General features: G+C 45.3%; 2 protein-coding genes across 2 annotated transcripts in view; one reads left to right on the forward strand and one right to left on the reverse strand.

Moving 5' to 3' along the window:
• The window catches only part of LOC306959975 (adhesion G protein-coupled receptor E4-like), a gene marked incomplete at both ends in the record, with an annotated part of 28,073 nt that extends 23,352 nt beyond the window's left edge, over nucleotides 1-4,721 (forward strand). Inside the window, 6 exons of the mRNA XM_079552232.1 lie at nucleotides 2,926-3,167; nucleotides 3,536-3,602; nucleotides 3,777-3,868; nucleotides 4,335-4,494; nucleotides 4,569-4,628; nucleotides 4,692-4,721. Of these exons, the coding sequence (XP_079408358.1) occupies nucleotides 2,926-3,167; nucleotides 3,536-3,602; nucleotides 3,777-3,868; nucleotides 4,335-4,494; nucleotides 4,569-4,628; nucleotides 4,692-4,721 (651 nt within the window). The remainder of the gene's footprint in view (nucleotides 1-2,925; nucleotides 3,168-3,535; nucleotides 3,603-3,776; nucleotides 3,869-4,334; nucleotides 4,495-4,568; nucleotides 4,629-4,691) is intronic.
• Nucleotides 4,722-11,790: 7,069 nt separating this feature from the next.
• On the reverse strand, nucleotides 11,791-25,140 carry LOC306959842 (uncharacterized protein). Its single transcript, XM_079552070.1, has 5 exons — nucleotides 24,881-25,140; nucleotides 19,116-19,327; nucleotides 16,996-17,156; nucleotides 14,088-14,197; nucleotides 11,791-12,279 (listed from the first exon to the last, which is right to left on the reverse strand). Exons 1-5 carry the CDS (start codon nucleotides 25,023-25,025, stop codon nucleotides 11,945-11,947), a joined length of 963 nt encoding a protein of 320 aa, XP_079408196.1. The 5' UTR covers nucleotides 25,026-25,140; the 3' UTR covers nucleotides 11,791-11,944.
• Nucleotides 25,141-27,998: the final 2,858 nt, after the last annotated feature.

Consider the following 27,998-nt stretch of genomic DNA (forward strand, 5'->3'; position numbering starts at 1 on the left):
ACTCTTGCTTGTTTGTTTGTTTGTTTGTTTGTTTGTTTATTTATCTATCTATCAGGACAGTGTACAATTACATAATGCTCGGGAGCAAAGATGACCGTACCAGACTGTAGCTTCACAAGCTAATTTCATAATATAACTAGAAAATTTTGCAATTGCTATGCAATTGTGATTGATTGCGGAATCGTAGGCTACTAAGGTGCATTGAGTTACCTTGTGTACGAAATGCGCGGTATAAATAAAGTTGCCTTGCCTGCCTAAGGCAGAAATTGCAAAAATTGCAAAACATTGTGAAAAAAATCATAATTGCATAATAGTGCTTTTATTGTGAAAATCTCCATTTAGTTGCAATATACTGCTTTATATGCGAAAATACCTATTAAGTTGCATTACAGTTTATTATATGCGAATGTGCCTTTAAGTGGCATTACAGTGCATTATATGCGAAAGTCCCTAATAAGTTGCATTACAGTGCATTATATGCGAAAGTCCCTATTACGTTGCATTACAGTGCTATTGTGAAAATCTCTATGTAGTTGCATAATTGTGTTGTAATTGCAAAAATCACAATTTTGTTGCAGAAACTGCAAAAACTGTTGAAATTGCAGAAACTCTTAAAACTGTATAAACTGTTAAAATCACTGCCAGACTTGAATGTATCAGACATTCTATTAAAATGCCGGCAAGAAAAGAGAAAGCATTAGAAAAGTGTCACAGCCATATTTGAACTGGCACCTCCTACACCAAAGACAAGCACACTATCACTGAGCTGTAGCTCCATGGTAATTGTACCCTGATGTAGACATGGTCTTCCCAGAAGGTGCTGAGTCCAAAAGAAGAAAAAAAGAAAAATAATCAAGGTTGGGATTTGATCCAGCAACCTCCAGCACACTAACCCTGCACTCTACCAATGAACCTGCTCAGACTAAGTAATTACTACAGCGGATTTGACATTAATGTCATTAAAGACCCCGCTCTTGTGTATTTCCAGTAAATGGAGTTACAGTTTAGAAAATAATATATTCTATCATTTTGTAATTAGGGTACATTCCTGGCTGCCCAAAGATTCGTTGAGAGGGTGCTCCAGCCCTGCAGCACCCTCGATATTGAAGCAATTATTTGGTGAGACCCATGTAGTACGAGGAAGACACAGAGAGACGGACAGGAAACAGACAAACTGAACTTCCTGTGATTGTAGAGTTGAGAAAAACTTGGAGGAAAAAACGTCCAAATTAAAGCTTTTGTCTGTTACAGAGGGGTAGTATTAATACATACGAGTCTAAAAGTGTGGCTTTTGTGAAGAAAGGGAGAAATTTGGAAAATTGAAAATTGAATTTCAGGAAAAACTCTGATAGAGGCCAGCATGCTGCCAGGCAAAGACCTCTGGCTATTTTCATGGAGGATGGGCGGGCCACTTACAAGCCACTTACAAGCCACTTACAAGCCACTTACAAGCCACTTACAAGCCACTTACAAGGCATTAAAAGGCATTTTTGGCGACAGCAGCTGCGTGTGCACACCATTAGGTCCAGGTGGGGAATGTGCATGCGCGCCGGATTGGGTCCGTTCCAATCCGGCCAAGTCTGTGAAAGATATGAGGCTTTGAAATTTGCTGAAAATGGCCTCTCATTTTGGCCAAAATTGGAGGCGTTCCATTGAAAACTCAGGGATCAGGGGCCAGAAGTTCAAGAGGTACGATTTTGAAAGTTTGAGGTTTGGGCCAAGATGGCCGACTTCCTGTAGCATTTAGGGCGGGGTCATCATATCATTTTTGACATGTCCTGACGTGGTCTATGTCCCTGGCCAATGTCACTTTTGTACGATGATTTTTTTTGCGACGGCTCCTCCATTGGGTCAATGTAAACTGCGTGTTTGAGGGGGCGCCACAGAGTCAACTTTTATTATTTTCTCTCGCGAACCCCACCCAAAATTAGAGCTTGCGGAGCACTACGTTTTGATCCCTGTTACTTGCATATCGGTTCACGTTTGCTACGTGAATTGTTGCATTTTCGTCCCCCGTTAACGGTTTTAATTAGTGCTATTATAGTTTTGTTTCTTATAGTAATACAGAAAGGTTTAGTTTACCTGCTTGACTAGTTTCGATCACTTCCTGTGATCTTCCTCAGAAGCGACACCTGGTGGTGGAGGTGTCGTGTCGTAGGCAGCTTACATGGATTTTCCAGTCAGTAGGGAGAGCTTACGCCCCCTACTGACTGGCGCCTTCTCCAGGACGGCGTCCCAAGTGTGTGATAAGGTGTACGCTCCCTCGTCCCGGTTCGTAGATGATAAGGGAGCGTACACCTTATCACACACTTGGGACGCACACTAAGAAGACAGTATGAACCTTCCACAAAGAAAGAGTTTTAATTAGTGCCTCGCGGGACATTGCGTGTCCGTTGCTCGGGCCTAATAATAATAATAATAATAATAATAATAATAATAATAATAATAATAATAATGCATGGGTTTTATATAGCGCTTTTCTGGACACTTAAAGACACTTCACATTGAGCTATTTATTCATTCCGTACTTGGTGGTGGTAAGCTACTATTGTAGCCACAGCTGCCCTGGGGTACACCGACGGAAGCGAGGCAACCAGTCTGCGCCATCAGAACCTCCGACCACCACCAACCTCTCACTCACACACCACATTCTCCAGGCTTCCTGGTGTTACTAAAGGGTCTCCCATCCAAGTACTGGCCAGGCCCTTCCCTGCTGAGCTTCCAAGGTCTGACGATGGAATCAGTGAAGGGGAGATCACGTGGTGCTGCTCGTACCGAGGGTTTTATAAATCTCTTTTTTTTCTCCGTACTTGAAGTTTGGGTTTTGCTTGTACGGACTCTTATCGGCAGAGTCTCATGGACAGTTTCTTGTAATGAGAGCCCAGGTCCTTTAACGGTCCACATCTCATGTTAATGTGTTCACAGCGAGCGTGTAAGGCGATGGCGGGCATCCTGCACTTCGTGGTGGTGGCCAGTTTTGTGTGGATGCTGTTGGAGGCGGTGCAGCTCTACATGCTGGTGCGCCGGCTCAACAAGGTGCAGGTGATCGAGAGAGATGGGCTCCCTCTGCTGGTTCTGTTCCTCATCGGCTACGGGGTCCCTCTAGTTATAGTGGGGGTTTCTGCATCGGTCTACCACCCTGGATATGGAGCCACTGCTGCCAAAGTGTAAGTACCACAGGATCATAAAGTACAATACAAATACATGTGGTAATAGGTTCATTACATTCTAACATTTGTAGATGAATGATGAGGTGAAAGACGGCAAAGAACAGGAATTACACAGAAATAGGCAATAGGACGAGACTAATAAGACTCAAAATCTGTATTTTCACAGTTACCATAGTTACTGCCTTGGAAATTTCAGCGGCCTCAGTTTTAAAGCATTGGCTCTTGAGAATGTTGTGATGTCACGTGAACCCTACTGGACCACAGAGAAACATCGGGCCTGTCTTGAAAAACAAAAGACTGATGTTGACATCAAACTGTGGGATGTGTAAACACTGTAGATATAAATTATAATGTTTCTCTTGCAGCTGCTGGTTGTCTCAGACTCGTGACTTCAACTGGGCTTTAACGGGACCAGTGATCGTGATCCTCGCCGTGAGTTCAGAACGCTTTATCTGATGAAATAAAGAAAATCATTAATCTGTTCATCTCTTAATCAATCGACAATTTAACTTTCTGAAACTAGAACGCCTTCCAGGAGTTGTTTTTGAAGAGTCAAACCTAGTCAAATATGTCCTCCCACTTTGTGAATAATGTCTTTGCTTTCAGCTGAACTTCTTGTTGTTTGGTGCGACTTTGTGGAGCCTGAGGACCACCCTGGCCAACATGAGGAGCGGCGCCTCTGACTCCAAAGACACAAAGTCAGTTTGGGTTAATCATTTCATACGGGACATTAAAGTGGACGTGTCCTGCACAGTCGACTTTCTTAAACCATGTTGTTCCTCGTCAAAGACAGACCTGGAGTCGTATTTCACTACATTAACTGCTGTGAAACAGTGAAATGGAGCTGTTTCTTCTTCTGCGGCGTCAGCGCCTCGTTCTGTACTTCCTGATAACACTCGCGTCATTGTTCAAACCCAGAAACTGTCCTCCACATTTGTAAAGCCCATAATCCAACATGATCGACTCTGAGCCGTGAAGTGTGTTCATCAGGCAGGTGTCCCAGTCCAGATCTTCACCTGCATTTCTTTGTCACTATTTGATTCTTAAGGGACATATTTTCAAATGATAAAACGTGAAATCTTAAAGCTGAAGCCCCCAGAATCAGATGCTCAGTCTGTTTTCAGGCTCCACATGAGTGTCCCTCTCAGACTCTTTGTTTCTCAGGCTGGTGTTGTTCAAGATCGTGGCTCAGTTTGTGATCCTGGGCTGCACCTGGATCCTGGGCCTGTTCCAGACAAACCTCTTCTTCCAGATCCTGTTCATCGTGCTGAACTCACAGCAGGGAACCTTCCTCTACATCGTCCACTGTGTGCTCAACAAAGAGGTGACCGCACTTCATCACTGAGGACACGAACCTCTGTCAGCGTTAACCACAACGTCTCCATTTGTGTTGAGCAGATTCGAGAGGAGTGTCTGAGAAGGTTCACGTGTTCAGAGAAGAAGAAGAAAGAGAAAAGTGTAAGTTAAAAACAAACTTGTTACTGAAAACAATCACTGAAAACCCTGTTGTTGTTTGTTCAGGAGGAGCAGTCGACCTCTGACACCGGCTAACAGTCTGGATCACAGAACAGCCGTGGAATACGTGCTATGAGCTAATGTTGTGATTTAGTAACACACTCGGGTTTGTCGTTGTTTGACTTAAAGTGCATATGACAGGTTTTAATGCTTTTGAAAATATGACTCATTTAGATGATTAGTGTCTGTTGTAAATAATAATCATCATTTTACTGAAGCAGCAATTTTAACGAAAGGTAAAGTTCCAGAGTAGTTTGATTCATTTCCCATTTTAGAGATACAGACGGCATCTCTGAAACCGCCCATATATGGTCATGTTTGAAAAATCTGAACTTTCTCCAATTATGCAAAAATTACTTCAACAAGTGCAGAATTGTTGGTATAGTTTTCAATCCGGTGTGTTTACATGCATGAGACCCATGTCACTGTAAATGCTTATGGTACGCAACTTATATAGGGCTTTTCTACCTTTATCAGGCCCAAAGCGCTTTGCAGTAAGGAACCAGTCACCCATTCACTCTCATTTATACACAGACACTAGAGGCAAGTAGGGTGAAGTGTATGGCCCAAGGACACGATAACTACCGCTCTATCACCTGTGCCACCATTACCCATATATGTTCATCAACATGCACTGTACTGTCCCGACTAAATTAACCAATTAAATAAATACAGAGAAGCAAAGTGGTTCAACAGCCCATAATAAAGACAGAGAATGCTAACGCTAGAAGAAGAAGATCTTTATTTGTATAGCTCCTTTCACAGACATGGACACAAAGCGCTTTACATGAGACACCACTGACACCACCACACATTCACTCACACATCATTCATCCTGGCCTATTGTACATGTTTTTAGTGGTAGGGGAAACCGGAGTACCCGGAGGAAACCTACGCAGACACGGGGAGAACATGCAAACTCCACACAGAAAGGCCCCGTCCAGGTGGGAATCGAACCCTGGACCTTCTAGCTGTGGCTACCGTGCCGACGACTAGCTAGCACTAGCTACGACTGCTGTTTTTTTTTTTGCTTCCACTGAACAATCTGCTCTGAAAAAATATCCATATTGACCCGATTTAGACTTGACTTTATGTATGTGTGATAAAGCTGTTGCCAGAAAATGGCTAAAAAGAGTGGGAAATTGTGTTTCCCAAAAGATTCTCCCCTCGGTGAAGCCACGCCCCCTTCTGTGACGCAATGCCGTCGGTATCCGGTGATGGACCTGAATATTTTGGCCGAACGTGAACTGAACGCAGCGGAACTGCCTGTGAACCGCATTCCTGTTCTTTTTACGATCGTTCAATATGGTGCCAGATTTCTTATATCTGTGATTTAAGACCGCGGATCAGTGAATATAATTATAAAACCCCGCCCAGAGCCGGTTTTTCCTATATGCAGATTACGCAAGGTGCGTAGGGCCCCCGCAGCCGCAAGGGCCCCGCATCTCAGTCCAACTACGGTGTTGTTTCACAGATGTTTCGCAGCTGAACTAGTCCATGTAGAAAATGAACTTTCCCAACACTGTCTGTATCTATAACATGGTCGGCACGGCAACAGTTTAAAATGGTTTGCCTCTATCCATGTCACTTCCTGTCAGTGTCCAATAGGGAAGTGAAACTATAAACAATAAACATCACAATAATGGTCAAACTAAAGAAAGATGGGTATAAATATGTGTCATATGCACTTTAATGAAATGTTGAATAGAACATTAACACAACAGGGGTGGTGACCATGCGGGTCCTGGCCAATCAGAGTGCAGCTCTTTGCATGATTGGATATGTTTAATACAATGTCAGTCTTTAAGAATCCCACCATAGTCCTAGACCGTGTGTCCATCTCCACACGCATGTATGAGAGTCTGTATCTCGGCGTGTAAAAGGTGCCCGTGCACCCTCACTCACAGCGGGATGTGGGTTAAACAACAGTCAGGCAGATCGTGGCTCTGGCATCTGATGAAAGTCGGCCTCATGTTCACAGAAAAACATCTAAATTAGGAAATAGAAATAATCCGAGCTCTAATGAAGCCTCTGATGTGACCGAGCTGCACTGAGCCACAGGGGCGGGTCAGAGGCGGGGGCTCAGTGGGCAGGGCCCCCACACACAAACACACTCCAGCATTAAAAATCAAAAAATCTAATTCTGCCCCAGTCAGAGCAGCACAAAATGTCAGTTTATTTAATATACATTTATCTCAATCTTGGTGAGGAGTAAAACCATTAACACAATTATTGAAAAGAAAAGGACACAAAGTTATGGCTTATTGTGATTAAATTTTATTATATTTAATCACAAACTGCCGCCCCTGGATCTGCCGGTGCCTTTGTGGCTCTTCACAGGATCAAGGTTGAAAAGTTCGGCTCTTGGTCTGTGACTAGTCGCCCCCCCTGGATTAGAATAATATTAATTGTCTTTTTGTCGTTTAGGATTTGTTTTGAGTGTCTAGAAAACACTATAGAAATAAAATGCATGATTATTTATTAGAGAGAAGTTGATCTTAGCCCACTTTCACTGTGTCATTTTGTATCATGTAGTGTCATACACGAGCAGCAGGGGGCGCCAGCTGAACGAGAGCAACTCCTGCTTCATTTTGTCATGTGGGGTTTAAGCACCGGGCGCTGATCCTGTGGGTGCTCTCGGGCTCGAAACTCTGACCACCCCAAACTCTGACCACCCCAAACTCTGACCACCCCAGACTCTGACCACCCCAAACTCAGACCACCCCAGACTCAGACCACCCCAAACTCTGACCACCCCAGACTCTGACCACCCCAAACTCTGACCATCCCAAACTCTGACCATCCCAAACTCAGACCACCCCAAACTCTGACCACCCCAAACTCTGACCACCCCAAACTCTGACCACCCCAAACTCTGACCACCCCAGACTCTGACCACCCCAAACTCAGACCACCCCAGACTCAGACCACCCCAAACTCTGACCACCCCAAACTCAGACCACCCCAGACTCAGACCACCCCAAACTCTGACCATCCCAAACTCTGACCATCCCAAACTCTGACCACCCCAAACTCTGACCATCCCAAACTCTGACCATCCCAAACTCAGACCACCCCAAACTCTGACCACCCCAAACTCTGACCACCCCAAACTCTGACCACCCCAAACTCTGACCACCCCAAACTCTGACCACCCCAAACTCTGACCACCCCAGACTCTGACCACCCCAAACTCAGACCACCCCAGACTCAGACCACCCCAAACTCTGACCACCCCAGACTCTGACCACCCCAAACTCTGACCATCCCAAACTCTGACCATCCCAAACTCAGACCACCCCAAACTCTGACCACCCCAAACTCTGACCACCCCAAACTCTGACCACCCCAAACTCTGACCACCCCAGACTCTGACCACCCCAAACTCAGACCACCCCAGACTCAGACCACCCCAAACTCTGACCACCCCAAACTCAGACCACCCCAGACTCAGACCACCCCAAACTCTGACCATCCCAAACTCTGACCATCCCAAACTCTGACCACCCCAAACTCTGACCACCCCAAACTCTGACCATCCCAAACTCTGACCACCCCGAACTCTGACCATCCCAAACTCTGACCACCCCAAACTCTGACCACCCAAAACTCTGACCATCCCAAACTTTTTTCACTCACTGCTGCAATGCTTTTCCACCACCAGATGGCGCCAATGAGCCGCCCAACACTGTGATACAGTGTGACACACTGAGGTATCATTAATCCATCACTACTGTTTAATTATGTTCAATATAATACTGGTTTATATTTCTGCTGTTTTAGTTGATTAATTTAACATTGTAAATGAGAAATACTTCTTAATGTGTCGGAAACACTGAAAAAAAGGGAAATATTGTGGTGGGATTTATTAGTTTGAAGCTTTTTTAACACTGGAGCTTCATAAATATATTGATCGATATCCAGCTGTCTCCATGAATGCAACGTGTGAAATTGTAAAACTAAACTCTACATCTTGCTCTGGTTTTGCTTCTGGTTTTGTTTGAATAAACGGTTTGAATAAATGTCCCTGCTGACTGTAAATGTCTTTTTATTATATTGATTGTTTTTAGTTAAAGAGCAACAAACTCACAAATAGCAAAGGCAGTCACTGTAAAACAAAACAAACAGGAGAAGTCACTGTGCAGTGGACCGTTTCAAAATATGAATTGATTTGACTCACCTAATTGTTTTATTCATATTGATGAACAGAGGAACTTCAGGATGTTCCTCATGAGCCCAGAAGGAGCTCAGAACAATCCCACAATCCACTGCTGCCTCCTGAAGGTTTATGAAGGACAGTTTTGCTGCGTGAAGTTTCATTAAATACAAACATGAGCTTTGTCCTAAACATATGAAAGTATAAAGCAGGTCATGCAGCGTTGGAGCCACAGCAGCGTCTGAACTCTTTATTTGGCTGATGATGAAATTTTACTTTTGAGAGAAGACGAGGCATATTTAAAACAGAAATAACCATTTTAAATAATTGTATATAAACGGGCTGGACTGAAAGATCAGCAGAGGCTTTCAAGTTTTATTCCTATAACTCAAAAGTCACTAAACGCACCTTGAGTTAAGTCCAAGTCAGTTCAGGGTCAAAGGCCAAGTCGCACATGTTAGAGTTAGGCCTAAATTTCCAACTTCTTTCCAAAATATGTTTCATCTGCTTGAAAAATCTGCAAATCTTTAAAGAGGGGGTATTTTGCTTTTTTCACTCACACAGCACCAGTCTATATCTCACTACAATGATGACAAACCTTCTGTTGGTCTGTAAATGCAGTAAATTAGAATAACTGCCTTGTATAAAATGTCTCTCTCAAAATGGCTGTAGAAGAAGAAGAAGAAGAAGATCTTTATTTATATAGCGCTGTAGTGAATGTCTTGAAATAGGCCTCTGTCTCTTTAAGAACCTCTGAGCCTTTAGACACGCCCCCTCCACACGCTGTCTGTGGCATCAGTGGGGAGGGGGTTCTGCAGTGGTTGGTCACTCGGCTGGTGACGAAAGCTCGGAGGCGTCTCCAGGAGGTGGGGGCGTTCCTAGGAGGACTCAGGCAAACCTATCCCTAAAATGGCCGCCATCAGAGTTTTTACAGATTACTCAAAAATATGTGAATGTGCCAAGGCAACACTTCAGGCATGTTTTTAATGAGGGAGTGACAGAATAACATGATGGAAAGCTTGAAAAAGTGCATTTTGCATAATACCCCCCCTTTAAGAACTTCTCGAAATTTTGCACTTTAGACAATTTAGAGTGGAATGTATTTGAATGGATTTTTAAGCCTCATCAATAGTGAAGTAAAGAAAAAAAATCTATTTTTAAGGATCCAGACTGTTTACCAAAGTTATTTAAAGAACAACTAACCCCCAAGTCAACTTTTGATAAACTCTTTAACTGGATGATAAACTGTGTACACGTCTTTATGGTTTCAATAATCAAGTCACTCTAAGTCATTGGCCTCAAGTCTCGAGCTAAGTCTCAGGTCACAAAAGGGAAGTCGGGGTGGGGAACATTTTTCATATCAATGACCAAATACAGATGTGCGTGTGGACCGGGTCGGCGAGGCCTTTGACCACCACCTGGACCTCTGCACCCGACCTCTACGGATCCCTCTGCAGGTGGTGGGTCCACAGGAGGGCTCCCTTCAAGCTGGGCCCGACCACCAGGCGCTCGCATTCAAGCCCCAACCCCCGGCACCAGGGTGGGGCACCAGGGTGGGGCCCCGGTTACGCCATACCGGGCGACGTCACAGTCCTTGATTGAGCAACGTCCATAAGGGTCTTGCCGGCAGTAAGTCAGACCTGTTCCCGGTGCGTGTGTGGCTCCTCAGGGCTGCCCTTTGTCACCGGTTCTGTTCATTACCTTTATGGACAGTTTTTGTAGGCGCAGTCAGGGGCCGGAGGGCGTCCTGGTTGGGAACCTCGGGATCTCATCTCTGCTGTTTGCTTCATCATCTCCGGACCTTCAGCTGCTCTGGGCCGGTTTGCAGCAGAGTGTGAAGCGGCCGGGATTAGGGCTGTCACAATAAGAACTATCGACTTCTTGTTCAATAAAAAAACAGATAAACGATACATTTTTGGGCTCGATATTCATCATCTGTACATTTATTAACATTTTCCCCCCATTCTTTGCAGCTTGTGAGGAATTTTAGGATATGATGATGCACTTTTAGAACAAAGGACTACTGTCATTTTTATGCCTGAGAGTGGACAGTTTCCAGTATTGTTCACCGTTTATCGCGATACTTAATATAATATATAGAATTTCAAATTAGTGATTGTGACAGGCCTAGTTGGGATGAGGATCAGCACCTCCAAATCCAAGGCCATGGTTCTCCACCAGAATAAGGTGCTTCCCCTCTTCAGGTCGGTGGAGAGTCCTTGCTTCAAGTGGAGGAGTTCAAGTATCTCGGGGTCGTGTCCACGAGTGAGGGACGGATGGAGCGTGAGATCGATAGACTGATCGGGGCGGCGTCAGCAGTGATGAAATGAGTTTCCTCCGCAGGGTGGCTGGGCCCACCCTTCGAGATCAGGTGAGGCGCTCAGTTACCCGGTGGATGGATGGATGGATAGATCACACATATTTTTATTTTTTATAAACTACTCCAAGGGCCTTACAAACAGGCGTCTGATGTCGCTGCAGTGATGATGATGCAACTTGAAGCTGGTTTTCCAAGTTTGGGTCAGTCTTGGGAAGCTGCTCGCTGGCCCCCAAACTCCGACAAAGAGCTTTCATTTTACCCAAACACATTTGCTTCGAGGTGTAATGGCGCTAGTCACATGGTCCCCACCCCTGTCCTAAGTCAAGTCAAGTCCCGAAAATTGCGACACAAGTCTGACTCGAATCAAGTCATGTGACTCGAGTCTCCCGCCTCTGCTATTAATCAATTCAAATCGTAATTGTCCAAACTGAGTAAAAAAAATGGAGATTTTATTATTTGGCCAAATCACCCATTGTGGTCGATATTGACCCGTTAGTGACCGTCGTGCTCACTGCTTTTCAGAATGCATCGAGATTCACACAAAAACAAAATGGCGTGACCACCAGGTAGTGCACTGTAGTGGAAAACTTACACAACAAGAACAACTCCATATCCACCACTTACATTTGAAACTGTAGGATGTTGTCATGCGAATGCAACCAACTCAATCATCTCGTTAGTCAAAGTTCTTCTCTTATGTAAAATTAGTAAGGTTTGTTAAATAAGGTCATTTTCTAAGACATTTCAGACAAAATAAATATTGATAATCCTATATCCCACAGTTCATTCGGGTCTATTGCGTCTCCTCAGCCCGGACACCGGCTCCACCCCCGTCTCCTCCAATAAAGGAATGTCGTCCTCCGCCGCCTCCTCTAGCCCCGCCTCTTCCTGCTCCTGCCCCGCCCCCTCCTCCTCCTCCGCCGGTTCCTCTGCTCTTTCCGTCATCGCGTCTTCCTCCTCCTCTTCCGGTGTTTTGGCCGGGGTTTCGCGCAGGTCTTGCTCGTCCGCCGGCGTCTCCTCAGAAATGGGCTGCATCGGCCGCGAGTCGTTGGCGGCGGTCGTCTCTTTGGCGCCCAAGGATTCGATGAGTTTGTCCAGGTTACGTTCGCAGGAGCCGTCTACGTGGGATCCAAACACAAGGGCAGAGATTATAACGAGAGCAGTGTTTCGGAACATCTTAATCAGTGATTCCAAACTGGAGACCCTAAAACCATGTTTGAATTCTACTGCTTTTTAAGTCTAACTTCATTTGTTAGTTTAGATTATTCATCCTGCATGTTCTTATACAGAGCAGGGGTTCTCAAACTTACAACCAAAAGGTCACAGAATTACCTTTGACTGATTTTATTTTCTATCAAATCAGTCAAAGTCAAAATAACTTGGGGTGTATTCAGACCAGCACTGTTTGCTCCACTTTAAACGGATCAGGGTTAGTTTTGAACCCTGGTCCGGATTTTTTATTCAGGTGTGAAAACAACAAACGAATCCTGGTGCAGATCAAAGAACCGAGACCCACTTTGTAAGGCGGTCTCGGTCCGGCTGTGAATGTAAACCACTGTTGATCCGAAACAAATGCGGGATGATACGCCTTTTTGGGCTTAACAAGCCACCGTAGCTAAGGCACCGTGAGAAAACGCTAATACTGGATGGATGCTACAAACAATGAGCCGTGAACAGACCTGGAGCTCCTGGATGTTTGGGCAGATGCACAAACACAACTGTGTTCGTGTTTAGCGAGAAAATGAAGCAGAGGCTTCGAGCGTCTCCTGAACAGCCGCGGCGTCAAAGTGGAAAAAACTTCTCCAAACTTAAATAAAAGTACGAGACGCATTAAAGAAGAGGAGGATCGAGACCAACAGTTTGTCCTGTGGACTTAATGGAAACAAACAGCTACACGACCCTTCATCCACACAAAACTCCTCCAGCTGCTCCGGTGAAGCTGAGGTTAAAGGTCAGTGGTGTTTCTTTTATTATCATAGTAAGCGTCAAATTTTCATTTTTATTTCATTTGTTGTGGTCCTTGCTGTCCAATGGGAGCCTCGATCGTCACACACGTGTATGTGTTTACAAAATATAGTTAAGTTATAAAGTACAGTCTGAATACAAACTGCACCAAACGAAAAAAAAAGTCTGCTTCTGATCCGAAACAAAGAAGCGGAGCAAAGGACTTTTCTGGTCTGAATCTTAATTCTGTGCTCATTGCACCAAAAGAATCCTAATTGTTTTTGTTGCCATGTTTGTGAACGATGTTCAGCTGTTCAGAGCGGGTGAACAGGCAGGAGGAGTAAAAAAAAAAACACATTCAGGAATCGTTTTTGATCATCTTGATTTGAAACGTCTTCCACGTCATAAAGACACAAGTGAAAGGAAAACGCCGCCTGAAAGAGGAAGAAAAGCCACGGCAGCTGTGGTTTGAAACGCCTTTCCTGAGCCCAGGCATTCGGATCAGAGGAATCACACGCTTCAGTAAACTGATGAAAACGCCGCCGCATTTACCAAAGCACTGGAACATGTTTTAAAGGGGATTTTAGACGGACACGTATTGAACTAGTATCCAGGAGAGGGAGAGAGAAGTGTCGGCTGGTTAAACGGCTCCCGTATCGTGCCAGGTGTGTGTTTAATTGTTGTCATTTTTTACTTTGTATTTACCCGATTAAGGAAACTTGTGCTGGAAATATATTTTTGTTTAATATTCCATAACTATTATTCTGTTTTCCATAAAGGACAAAGAAAATAATGAGCAGTTTGAATTGTTGAAAAGAGGACCAGGAATAGGGAGACCTATACACCTTCTACAAGAATGAATAGTCGGAAACTTGAGCTCAAAAGTGAGGACAAAGGGTAAAAAAATATATAGAAAATGGGGAAGTCAGTGTCTCGAAGTGATGGGACAGTGGACGGTGATCTTACAGTGATGGAGGCCTACCTTGGACGTTGAGCGGAGGGCAGTCCATCCCTCTCTTCTTCATCAGGAAGCGAATGGTCTGCAGCTGGTTCATGATTTCATTCTTCTGCTCATGAGCCACCGACTTCACACTGGGCACAAACATCACGCACGTTTCACTCATCACCATTGTTCATGCTGGACGTTTTGTTTGTTTCACAGGTGGATCCTTCTTCAAACTGACCTTCTGTTCCATCATCTGCTCTGAAAGACCCTCGAAGCTCCACACAGAGAGGCCGGGCGGGAATCAAACCCGGGACCTTCTTGCTGTGTTTAAAACCTCTTACCATTATCTCCAGTTCAGCTTTACCCTAATCTTGACTGGAGAGCGACAGTGTGACGCCTCATTTGAAAGCTAAGGCCGACAAAAGTGATAGCAGCTCTTTTGTCACTTTGTGGCTGCAATGTTGACGTCGCTATTTTGTTGTTGTTGTTTTCATTGTTTTTTAACCTCTTAACTCCCACCTGAACGGATCCCATTTTCTCCAGTTTGGCTTTACCCTAATCAAAAAGTTTCGTGGGGGAAAAAAGCACCAAAATGACCACAAAAAATGAGAAGAAAACAAGGATGTAAACGCAACAAAAATGTGACAAAAATTCAACAAAGATATGACAAAAATGTGACAAAAATGTGACAAAAAATTGACAAATTTTCAACCAAGATGTGACAAAAAATCAACAAAAAATCAACAAAAAAGTGACAAAAATAAAAAAAATGTGACAAAAATTCAACAAAAATGTGTCAAAAATTCAACAAAAAAGTGTCAAAAATTCAACAAAAAAGTGACAAAAATTCAACAAAAATGTGACAAAAATTCCACAAAAATTCCACAAAAATTGACCAAAAATCAACAAAAAATCAACCAAGATGTGACAAAAATAAAAAAAAATGTGACAAAAATTCAACAAAAATGTGACAAAAATGTGTCAAAAATGTGTCAAAAATTAAACAAAAAATCAACAAAAATGTGTCAAAAATTAAACAAAAATGTGTCAAAAATTAAACAAAAATGTGTCAAAAATTAAACAAAAATTAAACAAAAATGTGTCAAAAATTAAACAAAAATGTGACAAAAATGTGTCAAAAATTAAACAAAAATGTGATGAAAACTCAAACAAAAATTGACAAAATTTCAACAAAAATGTGACAAAAAGTCAACCAACAAGTGACTGAAAAAAAGTGACAAATACTCAACAATAAAAGTACAAAAACTCCCAAAAAAACCTCACAAAATAAAACATAAAAAGGTGACAACACAGCAACAACGCGAGGAAAAAGATCAGTTTTGTGGGTCTTAGCTTTCAAATGAGGTGCCACACAGGCCTATTACCAAGGAGGACAGAAGGCATTCAGTTTAGGCGGGTGGTAAGAGGTTAAGCTTTTAGATTTGGGTATTCAACTCATTTTTGTAACTTTTTGGTCATTTTTTGGTCATTTTTTCGTCACTTTTTTTGTCGAAGTTTTCTCACTTTTTTGTCAGATCTTCATCATTGTTTTTGTCTCAGTTCTGTCGCTATTTTCTCACCTTTTTCCCAGAAGCTTTTGGATTGGGGTAAAGCCAAACTGGAGAAAATGTGCTCGGCGGTTCAGGTGGGAGTTAAGAGGTTAACCAAATACATTTTCTCCAGTTCGACCTTACCCAGTTCTAAAAAAAAAAGTGGTGAAAAAACAAAAAATAAGCAAAAAATGACAAAAGCACAACAAAAAAGTGAATCAAAAACCGTAGATCAGTTTTGTCAGTTTAGCTTTTAAATGAGGCTCCAGTCGAGAAGCTTTTAGATTTGGGTAAAGCTGAACTGGAGAAAATGTGCTTGGTTAAGATGAAACTCTAAAACGATTAAAGTGCTTCTGATTTGTATAATAGTATTTCTCAAAATCATCTTGAGGGCCAAAGGTTCTGTGCTGGAGGGCCGGATTTGGCCTCCGGGCCTGACGTTGCCTACCGCTGTTATAGAGACTAATTTCCATGAGCGCTGTGATTATATATGAATCTACAGCGCCCCCTCCTGTCAGAGTCCAACACTGACACGTTTAGAAGCTTCATGCACAGAATTATCCACCTCCGGAGGCTGGGTGGGCGTCGCCATTAATAGTGCCCGCCCCTTTTCTCCTATGTGTTAACATGGGGCTGGAGAAGTCCACATAAAATCAGTCACTACACGAAAACAAAGCCGTTTTCAGGCCGTGCAGAGAAACGCTGCAGTGTCGACATGTTTGTGCAAATAAACATCGGACATTTTACACAAATCAATCGACTTAAAGGGACTATAGGGAGTTTAAAAATGTTAAATTAAGTATTTTCATCCCCCTACATGTTCCTCCATGTCCTCATGTGTAGAATGAGCCCAGACCTGTTCACCACAACTGCCTCTAAAATCCTGCACTGTCACTCAGAAAAGTGTTCGGGTCTGAAGTGCCGTCACGCACGAGCTTAATATAGAAGCTGCAGTTACACGTTAGACCTGAGGGGGCAGAAGGGAGCATAAAAATGACCAACTTACAAGTTCCTTCAAAATATCTTCAAATATTGGCCTTTATATCAACCCTCTTCATATCAGTATCAGACCCAAAAACCCACATATCAGGACCTACAGATTAACAATGATCACGTATTCCTTTTCTTTTGCATTTGTATCATTTGTTTGAGGTGAAACAATCGAGAAACTTTAACGACAAAATGGCGGGAAAGAAACTGCACATTTTTCTTATTTTTTCTATTTTTTTTTCAATTTTACCAAATGTTTAAATTTTTCTTCCCCAATTTTTTCCTCCAGTTTTCTTGTGCGGTTCATCGTGTGGCTCATCGTGCGGCTCATCGTGTGGCTCATTGTGTGGCTCATTGTGTTGCTCATCGTGTGGTTGTGTTGTTTGTGAGGGAGCTGCACGGACCAGTTGGTGAGCGGGTCCAGCTGCGTGAGGATGGAGTTCAGCATGCGCTCGGTCTGGGCCAGCCTCTGCTCCAGCTCGTTCAGCTGGTTCTCTGCCTCCACAGACTTCTTCGCCCCTTTGACCAGCTTGTCCTTCTGGGCCTGGTCGTCCGCAGACTTGATCTGCAGCAGAGAGTCACAACAGGGCGGGTCAGAGACAGGAGGGGGAGGACTGGCCTTTCGCTAAAGCCCCGCCCCTTTAGTTACTGTTGCTAGGCCCGTCAAACTTTTTAATGCCGATGTTGGAGTCACTCTTATTATCTTATTAAACTATCTAACGAAGGGTAAAGTACAACTATTGAGACTAAAGCGAAATCAGAGAAACCTCACGATCTTAAAGCAGCACTACGTAACTTGTTTACCTTCATAAATCCTCCCCTAGTCCCTCTGGGGGAAATACAAGTGTTAATGGGAGGATTGGGGGTCTTTCATCTCCCCCTGGTGTCTCTGGCCAGAAAACCATAATTGCAACTGTCCTGTCTCCGGGCCGGAAGCGCCAATACAAACTAATGGAATCATGAAGAAGAAGCTAACAGGCTAATGGGTAAAGCTAACTGTGGGCTAGCACCACTTATACCATGGTCTGGGTGAATACTGGATTCTGATTGGCCGGTGCATTATTTTGGTATAACCGCACACGTAGTCCGGTCGTTAAATCACTGGGATATCTCTCAATGATCACAAATGATCCTGCATTGAAGCATATTTGTCTGGATTAGTAAAGTCAAACATATAAGTTTTGAGTTGGGGGGGCCCAGGTGTGAGCGACTCCACCGCAGCTGTTTCCATAAACAGTTGAGCTGGTTGAGCTAGCTAGCTTTAGCTTCAGGTTAAACCTTGTAAAAGGTAAATAACTCCTGCCCACGAGTGCCGCATATCGGTGTTTACTTCCAGGGAAAAGTGTTTCCGGGTTAGTCCTGTTGTGTTGTGATTCTGTGCTGATGTTGTGTCGTTGAGCCTGACTGAGATCCTCGTAATAGCTGCGGAGAATGACTCGCTCTGAGACCAGCCTTCAGTGACCGGCTAATAACCCACACAAAATAGTCCCGTAGTCTGGCAGATTTAGTGACTTTAGTCAATGAAAAACACATTTATTATAAATGTTAGGTTTGTGGGAACCTGGTATAAGCGGATTAAACAACGAGGAGCCGCGTTAGACGTTATAATGCAGGAGGAACAACACTGTGTCGGCCGTTAGAACCGTCTAACGCGGCTCAGAGTTGTTTAATCCTCACTTAAACAGTATTTACAGCCAAGTCTGAGTGAAACAATGATCTCCGTTGTGTAACTGGATGAACAATATCCCTCTGTCCCTTTGTCTTTTCTGTCAGCGTAGGATTTACTCTCACGGACAATTAATGAGTTAAAAACACAACACGCTACGACACCTGCAGTTGCACGTGTGGCCTCTAGGGGCATGAGTCACTTAGTACTGCTTTAAATGCAACCAGCACAGTTTGTGGACAATTCGTTCTCTTGCACTTTAAGCACGCTCTTATTTTGGCAGTTTTTTTCAAAATATGAGCATTGCTTCAGTTCGCTAAAGTTAGCTAGCGCTAGCTAAACCTACAGTTATTGTTAAAACTGTAACAAAATGCTCAGTATTTTGATCATAAAGCGAGTTACGCTAAACAGCACCAGTTCGTGTAACTTTCTGTCAGTAGCTAGATGTTAGCATGCTAAGGTGCTAGCCTAGCCTTACCTTAGAGTTTGCTTGTTTATTACATTACAGTGAGCCGGGCGTAGGCCGTCCACATTGCAGGCAGCGCCGACCTTCATACCTGTATTACCAAGTTTCTCAGAGCGCTACACTGTCGTCATTATTCATTCAATCCAGACTTGGTGGTGGTAAGCTACTGTTGTAGCCACAGATGCCCTGGGGTAGAATATTACTATGGCCATGTCCTATCTGAGTTGTATTAAAGATCTTCGGGAAAGTCCCGGTCGAATGTGTTTATTTGGGTTTTGGGACTCAGCGAGAGATCCATCTCCTCCTTGGCCCATGTGATCACGGTGAAGGTACAAAACAGGTGGAGCGTTTGAGTTTATCTCGTGTCTTCTGAGACTGACATGTGGACGTACCTTGAGGAACTTGTACGCGGCGAACACGCCCACCCCGATGGCGTACAGCGGCATCAGCGTGAACACGTAGCCCTTGTTGTTGTTGCTCTTGTACTTGTCGGACTTCAGCTCCTGCTCCATCAGTTTCTTCATGTTCTGCATGTTCTCCACAGACTGAGCGCCCGGGGAGTTCACGTGCGCCGGAGTGCCCCGCCCGGCCCCGGGGCCTGGCCCTACAGGAGGGGACCACAGGGTACACATCATTACCCCCCCACTGAACCCAGCAGGTTTCATCCAGATCGGCTTTACCCAAAACTAACAGCTTCTTATAAAAAGTGTCAAAAATGCAACGAAAACGAGGATGAAAACGCAACAAAAGAGTAGAGAGGCACAGATACCACTACTACCAAGACAGAGTACTGCCAATACCGAATACCGATACGAGTTTTTTAAGTGAACAGACGGTTTATGGACGGACTCTTTCACACAGATTGGTTTGTAATGAGTTCATTTGCTTCATTTACATTTCTTTGAGTAAAGTCAGCGACACTTTCAAGAGACGTTATATCAGAATTGAACAGATGCCATTTTTTTTTTTTTTCATTCAATACACCTCCCTCTGGAGGTGTTCCAGGCATGTCCTAGTGGGACAAGGCCTCGTGGAAGGCCCTGGTGTCGCCCCCAGAACATCTGGAGGAGGTGTGTGTGGATCGGGGAGTTTGGGCGTCTCTGCTGAGGCTGCTGCCTCCGCGACCCGGCCCGGATAAAAAGGAAGAACATGGATGGATGGATATTTTTTCATTCCTATTCCTCTGTCCATCACAGACAGAACAGCACATGTCCTAAAGCTCCTCAGTGCTTGTGCTTTATCCATTTATGTATTTGTATTTAACAATAGTATTGAGGTGTTACTTATTACTGCAGATAAATGCTCTCTTTTCTCCTTTACTTCAGCTCTGTGTGGATTTTCTCCTGTGTTTATAGTAACTTATCCAGTAGCTTCAACATTTTCATTGTTTTGCAGCAGCTCATTTTGGCTCAATATAAACATGCTGTATCTCTTTAGCCGAGTTAACGGCTAGTTAGCAACATTAGCATCATTAGCCTGTATGTTGTAAACACTGCAGACGCTTAGCTCTGGTTAAATCCAGCTCAGACTCTGGTTTAGGGAGTGTCGTCTGTAATAAAGTCAGATCTATGTGGATTATTGGATTTGTTTGTTGTTATTTTCTCTCCTCAGTGGAGCTGCTCCTGTAGGTGCTCCGGACACACGGCATGTGGTATCGGCCCGATACCCGATACTGGTATCGGTGCATCCCTACAAAAGAGTGACAAAAACGTGCCAGAAAAGCAGGAATAACACAATAAAAAAAGCAACAGAAACACAAACTACAGACTGATGTAAAAGCAACATAGAAGCCACAAAAGTGAGACGAAATCGTACTTTTTTAAATAAAGACAAGACAAGACATTAACACTTCAAAAATGTGATTAAAAAAACGCAACAAAATAGTTATGATCAGCTTTGCAGGTCTTAGCTTTCAAATGAGGAGTGACACAGGCCAAGCTCTCCAGTCGAGAAGCTTTTAGATTTGAGTAAAGCCAAACTGGAGAAAATGTGCTTGGTGAAAGTAAGAGGTTAAATAAAGCACTGAGTACGAGTGAAACTCGGAAAATTAGAATATCGTGAAAAAGTGCATTTATTTCTATAATTCAACTTTAAATGTGAAAGTAATATATGATAAAGACTCATTACACGCAGAGTGACAAAGCCTTTTAATTAAAGCCTTTGTTTGCTTTAATTTGATGATTATTTACCGTGTCTGTGTGTGTTTAATGTGATTCTACAAAAGGCCGATGTCCCTGAACGCAGCGCATTGTGAAGCCCTTTGTGCAAATATTGTCTCTACAAATAAAGGGTCCGTGCGTTTGTCCCGGGGCGGTCGCGACTCATTTGATTATGGAAACTGGAGGTTTGAAGACGCGTGACACAACACTACCCACGACCTTAACCACCCGCCTGAACCAGCTCGGCTTTCACCAAATCCAAAAGCTTCTCGACTGGAGCTTTCAGACTAAAGGCTAAAGACTAAAGCTACATTACACTAGAAAGAAAAAAAATGAAAAAATGAAATGCGACCAAAACAAAAAATCAATGAAAACATGACAAAAACGTGATTTAAAACACAACTAAAACGTGAAAGTGTTCATTTTTGGCACAGAAAGTACAAGGTAAACAACATTCAGTCATATGTGCCAAAAAAAAAAGGAATATAAAGTATGAAAACATGACGATCCAATTGTACCTGAAAGGGAAGAAGATCATTTATTTAATCTTACCCCAGTTCACTGTTCAGAGATGTGGACGATGTCATGTTTTCCCATATTCTCACCACTTTTTGACGTTTTTTGGAGATAATAATTGGACATTTGTTCATATGTGCCGACAGAGGAGACAATGAACTTTGTGACAGTTTTTGTTCCATGTGGATTCCTCCAGTAATGACTGAGATATGGGCCAAAAAACAAAGAACATAAAAATATGCATTTTGTCAGTGACCACAGTTACCATAGTTACCGTCAGTTTCTCCACCTCAGTGTTAAACTCTTACCACCCGCCTAAACCAAATGCCTTTTGTTCTCTTTTGGCTGTGAAACACCTCATTTGAAAGCTAAGACCCACAAAACTGATCTTTTTCCTCGCGTTGTTGCTGTGTTGTGTCACCTTTTTTTCTTTTTTGTCACATTTTTGTTGAATTTTTGTCACATTTTTGTTGAATTTTTCTCACTCTTTGGTTGAGTTTTCATCCTTGTTTTCTTCTCATTTTTTGTGGCTGTTTTGGTGCTTTTTTCCCAAGAAGCTTTTTGATTAGGGTAAAACCAAACTGGAGAAAATGGGATCCGTTCAGGTGGGAGTTAAGAGGTTAAACTATAGGCTCTTTAGAATGTTGTGATGTCACGTGAACGCCACCTATTGGCCAGTCCTGTCTGGAAAATAATATGGACGGTGCAGCTGCAGCGCCTGTCAGGTCAATCCCAGGGAAACACTCGGCCCAAACAAACAGGAAGCGCAGGAGGCACATGCGGCACCAAGAGGAGCTGGTGTTTGTACAAAAAGATCGAATCGAAAGTCGAGATCTTTTCCATAATCGGCCGGCCCAACAACAATGTTATGGGAATGAACAACACCACCTTAGAACAAAACCAGGGAAGAATCAGTTCTGTCGGTCTTTTGAATGACCTATTGGCCGTAAACTCCAGACGAGAAGCTTTTAGGTTTGGTGAAGCTGCAGAAAATGGGCTCTGTTAAGGCGGGGGATCAGAGGTTAAAACACTCCTTAACACCTCACCAATCGGAAGTTCAAGACGGGCGTGTAAATTCAGAAATAAGGCTGAAACTATGGGATGATACTTTGGATTGGATTGCACTGATTGCCCTGACATGGCCTGATGAACGTCCCTCCCTGCGTCTCCATTAGCTGTGGTTATGAAGAGTTTCATGTCCTTTTAGTAATACGATCCAAAAAGCTCGTTTAGCTCATTAGCACTTCACTGGTGGTTTCCGATGGCTGAATATGGCCGTGTTTCAGCTGCAGGAGCGATGAACCGCCAGGCTCACATTTATTGATTCTTATTCGTTTGTTTATCTGAGCGGGACAGTGTAAGAACTCGGTGGCCGATGTAAAGCACAGAAGGCGTCTCTTAGCCGTCTGCTCATTTAATTTAGGCTTTTCAAAGTGCATAAAAGAATAGCCAGAGGGAAGACTTATGTGACGTCAAAATAGTGACAAAAACAAGAAGAAAACGTGGATGAAAATGCCACAAAAAAGTGACAAAAAAGCCAAAAAAACACAACAGAAAAGTGACAAAAATGCAATGAAAGTGCAACAAAAAGATTAAAGGTCCTATATAATGCAAAATCGACTTTTTGGAAAAGGCGGTTTGGCTGAAAAAGCTTCATTTGAAAGCCAAGACCGACACAACTGATGGTTGCCACGTTGTCGTCACTCTTTTGTCATTTTCCGTGACAACTGTGCCAGAAAAGCAACAATAATAAAACAAAAAGTGACAAAAAAATGGCAAAAATGTGGCGAAACTAGGGGTGTAACGGTTTAGGTTTCGGTTCGGCCTGTTCGGTTCGGTCCACTTGCGTACCGTTTCAGTGTATTATTTTCATTAAATAATGTAAATTTATTATTAGCGTCATATTAAGTGCCGCGGAACAAAGTTCGTACATTGAAGCTGCATGAGAGAAACGGCATCACGGCAACAGCGAAAGAGAAGCCAGAGCTTGAAGACCCTCCACATCACTACAGTCTCCTGTTTGGGAACACTTTGACTTTCCAGTTAAAACTCATGACGGGACAGACGAGTGGATAAACAGACGAGTGGATAAACAGACGAGCGGATAAACAGACGAGCGGATAAACAGACGAGTGGATAAACAGACGAGCGGATAAACAGACGAGCGGATAAACAGACGAGCGGATAAACAGACGAGTGGATAAACAGACGAGCGGATAAACAGACGAGCGGATAAACAGACGAGTGGATAAACAGACGAGTGGATAAACAGACGAGTGGATAAACAGACGAGTGGATAAACAGACGAGCGGATAAACAGACGAGTGGATAAACAGACGAGTGGATAAACAGACGAGTGGATAAACAGACGAGTGGATAAATCCAAAGTTGTGCCGACATTGTTCCACAGAGATCGGGTTTGCAGCAGCAACACATCAAACATGTTAACGCACTTAAAACGGCCTCATCCGAGTGTGAAAACCACGTCTACTGAAGAAAAGCAGCCTCTGCAAACACGGCTAACGTCGGCATCAAACAACCCCTGTCCAGTAGTTCAGATCAGGCAAAAGCATCACATGGTACAGGTGTTTTCATCACTATGGATTTGTGTCATATTCAGTTGTTAAAGGCGCTTTAAGTATTTGATTAAAAGTCTTGAGCGTCGCTACAATATCCCATCACGTCTGCACTTCAGCCAAAGAGTTATACCAGCACTTCATGAAAAAGCTCAAACTGATGTGAACAAGCTCTGAGTGGCGACTGTATCACTTACTTACAGTATTTACATTTTTATTTTAAATGTTACCAAATGTGTCTTTCATTATAAGAGTGCAATTTATTTAAAATATCACCCAAATGTGTCGCTTTTATTTATTTTATGCAAGAATTCTATTGTGTATTGGCAGCTTTTCAAAAGACACATTTTGTTAGTTCTTCATTTATTTGTACCGAAAATTAACCGAACCGAGCCTCAAACTGTGAACCGAACCCAATACTATTTTAGCGACCGTTACACCCGTAGGCGAAACATGTCGAAAAAATAAAAAACACTATTAATACTATTATTGTAGCTTTTACTTGCATTTATTTCACTTTTTTTTATTATGTTTTTGTTGCGTTTTTGGAACTTTTTTGTTGCACTTTCATCCTCATTTACGTCTCGTTTATCGACGTATTTTGACATTTCTTTTTCAAGAAGCTTTGAGATTCGGGTAAAGCCGAGCTGTAGAAAATGCGTTCGGTTAAGGCGAGGGTTAAGGGGTTACAATTTTCCACAGGGAGGACCCCCAGACCCCTCAAAGGGACCTACTCCAGACCCCCCACACGTTACGCCCTTGTTGTCGGTAACGGTATTAGCAAACATGTTAGCTATTCCGCACACTTCTGCTCTACCGTAACACAGTATTGAGACAAAGGTTGGATGTAATCGAAGCTCGCGCATCTGGCCACCGTAGGGCCACATGTGGAAGCTGCAGTCCTACCTTTCCGGTTGTACCGCGGGTCGTAGCGCGCATCTTTGGCCCCGTTTCCACCTCCTCCGACGCCGAAGAGCCTGGGCAGGACCACGAACGTGAAGAGGACCGCGGTGAAGGCCAGAGCCACCTGCTGAGTCGTGGACAGCACCATGGCCCGCGCGTAAACGGCCCAGCAGAGGCGCACGCGTGGGAAGACCCGGGGAAATGTGCCAAAAGGCGCCGCTGACAGGGGTTCGGAGGCGGCGGTGGAGGAGGAGGGAGGAGGTTGTTGCACTCGCTGGAGCACGGACTGTCCCCGTCCCCGCAGCTGCTCCACCACAACAAGCAGGCAGGACTTCCGGGGCAGGATTTTCACAATAAAAGCCAGCGGTCGCGATGTCGTCACATGCCGGGGCCGTGGTCGGCGATTTAACCTCTTAACTCCCACCTTAACCGAGGAAACCCGAGGAAACGCTGATTGTCCGAAATGAAAAACCCTATTTTGTGTAATGGTCTTTACCCGATATTTGTCCTGAGAGTGGAACGTTTTTAAAACACCACTGTACGTCTCTTTCTAATTATTGTGTCACCTGAGAACTAAGGGAAATCATCCATCCATCCATCCATCCATCCATCCATCCATCCATCCATCCATCCATCCATCCATCCATCCATCCATCCATCCATCCATCCATCCATCCATTTTCTTCCTCTTTATCCGGGGCCGGGTCGCGGGGGCAGCAGTCTCAGCAGAGATGCCCAAACTTCCCGATCCACACACACCTCCTCCAAGGAAAATCAGTGTTCATGTGATTGTGACAGTGACCCTAAAAAGAGTGAAACATGGCACTTTTTCATCACTTTTTTGTCACTTTTTTGTAACTTTTTTGTCACTTTTTTCGCCACTTTTTTGCCACTTTTTTGCCACTTTTTCATCACTTTTTTGTCACTTTTTGTCACTTTTTATCACTTTTTTCGTCACTTTTTTGTCACTTTTTTGTCTTTTTTGTAACTTTTTTTTTTGTCACATTTTTGTAACTTTTTCATCACTTTTTGCCACTTTTTTGTCTTTTTTGTCAGTTTTTCGTCACTTTTTTGTCATGATTTTTTGTCACCTTTTCATCACTTTTTTGTCACTTTTTGTAACTTTTTTGTCACATTTTTGTCACATTTTTGTCACTTTTTCATCACTTTTTTCGTCACTTTTTTGTCACTTTTTTGTCACTTTTTTTGTCACTTTTTTGTCACTTTTTTGTCACTTTTTTTCGTCACTTTTTTGTCACTTTTTCATCACTTTTTCATCACTTTTTTGTCACTTTTTTGTCACTTTTTTGTCACTTTTTCATCACTTTTTTGTCATGATTTTTTGTCACCTTTTCATCACTTTTTTGTCTTTTTGCCACTTTTTCATCACTTTTTCATCACTTTTTTCGTCACTTTTTTGTCACTTTTTGTAACTTTTTTGTCACATTTTTGTCACATTTTTGTAACTTTTTCATCACTTTTTCATCACTTTTTCATCACTTTTTCATCACTTTTTCGTCACTTTTTTGTCACTTTTTTGTCTTTTTTGTCACTTTTTCATCACTTTTTTGTCATTTTTTGTCATTTTTTGTCACTTTTTCACTTTTGGTTCAGGTGGGGGTTAAAATTAATGTATCACAATGTATTGGAACAAATGTGCAAAGACAGACACCACCACCAGGGGGCAGCAGTGACCGAGTGAATAGATGATCTATGCTCTTTCATCTCGGTGCAGGCGGCTGCGGGCGGCTGCGGGCGGCTGCAGGCGGCTGCGGGCGGCTGCAGGCGGCTGCGGGCGGCTGCGGGAGGCTGCGGGCGGCTGCGGGCGGCTGCGGGAGGCTGCGGGAGGCTGCGGGCGGCTGCGGGAGGCTGCGGGAGGCTGCGGGCGAGCGGTGCAGGCGGCTGCAGGCGGCTGCGGGCGGCTGCGGGCGGCTGCGGGCGGCTGCGGGCGGCTGCGGGCGGCTGCGGGAGGCTGCAGGCGAGCGGTGCAGGCGGCTGCAGGCGAGCGGTGCAGGCGGCTGCGGGCGGCTGCGGGCGGCTGCAGGCGGCTGCGGGCGGCTGCGGGAGGCTGCGGGCGGCTGCGGGAGGCTGCGGGAGGCTGCGGGCGAGCGGTGCAGGCGGCTGCAGGCGGCTGCAGGCGGCTGCGGGCGGCTGCAGGCGGCTGCGGGCGGCTGCGGGAGGCTGCGGGCGGCTGCGGGAGGCTGCGGGAGGCTGCGGGCGAGCGGTGCAGGCGGCTGCAGGCGGCTGCGGGCGGCTGCGGGCGGCTGCGGGCGGCTGCGGGCGGCTGCGGGCGGCTGCGGGAGGCTGCAGGCGAGCGGTGCAGGCGGCTGCAGGCGAGCGGTGCAGGCGGCTGCGGGCGGCTGCAGGCGGCTGCGGGCGGCTGCGGGCGAGCGGTGCAGGCGGCTGCGGGAGGCTGCGGGCGAGCGGTGCAGGCGGCTGCAGGCGGCTGCGGGCGGCTGCAGGCGGCTGCAGGCGGCTGCGGGCGGCTGCAGGCGGCTGCGGGCGGCTGCGGGAGGCTGCGGGCGGCTGCGGGAGGCTGCGGGAGGCTGCGGGCGAGCGGTGCAGGCGGCTGCAGGCGGCTGCGGGCGGCTGCGGGCGGCTGCGGGCGGCTGCGGGCGGCTGCGGGCGGCTGCGGGAGGCTGCAGGCGAGCGGTGCAGGCGGCTGCAGGCGAGCGGTGCAGGCGGCTGCGGGCGGCTGCAGGCGGCTGCGGGCGGCTGCGGGCGAGCGGTGCAGGCGGCTGCGGGAGGCTGCGGGCGAGCGGTGCAGGCGGCTGCAGGCGGCTGCGGGCGGCTGCAGGCGGCTGCAGGCGGCTGCGGGCGGCTGCGGGCGGTGCAGGCGGCTGCGGGCGAGCGGTGCAGGCGGCTGCGGGCGGCTGCAGGCGGCTGCAGGCGGCTGCGGGCGGTGCAGGCGGCTGCGGGCGAGCGGTGCAGGCGGCTGCGGGCGGCTGCAGGCGGCTGCAGGCGGCTGCGGGCGGCTGCGGGCGGCTGCGGGCGGCTGCGGGCGGCTGCAGGCGGCTGCGGGCGGCTGCAGGCGGCTGCAGGCGGCTGCGGGCGGCTGCGGGCGGCTGCAGGCGGCTGCAGGCGGCTGCAGGCGGCTGCAGGCGAGCGGTGCAGGCCGGTC

Source organism: Gobius niger (assembly GCF_951799975.1).
Source record: "Gobius niger genome assembly, chromosome: 2".
In the NCBI taxonomy this organism is placed as follows: Eukaryota; Metazoa; Chordata; class Actinopteri; order Gobiiformes; family Gobiidae; genus Gobius; species Gobius niger.

Excerpts from the sequence above, each read along its gene's own strand:
- LOC306959842 (XM_079552070.1), bottom strand. The coding sequence starts at position 25,025 with ATGGTGCTGTCCACGACTCAGCAGGTGGCTCTGGCCTTCACCGCGGTC. Across the intron at positions 19,328-24,880 it reads CCCGCGGTACAACCGGAAAG|GGCCAGGCCCCGGGGCCGGG; the intron begins GTAGGACTGCAG and ends CCCCTCCTGTAG. Across the intron at positions 12,280-14,087 it reads CCCTCCGCTCAACGTCCAAG|ACGGCTCCTGCGAACGTAAC; the intron begins GTAGGCCTCCAT and ends GATCCCACGTAG.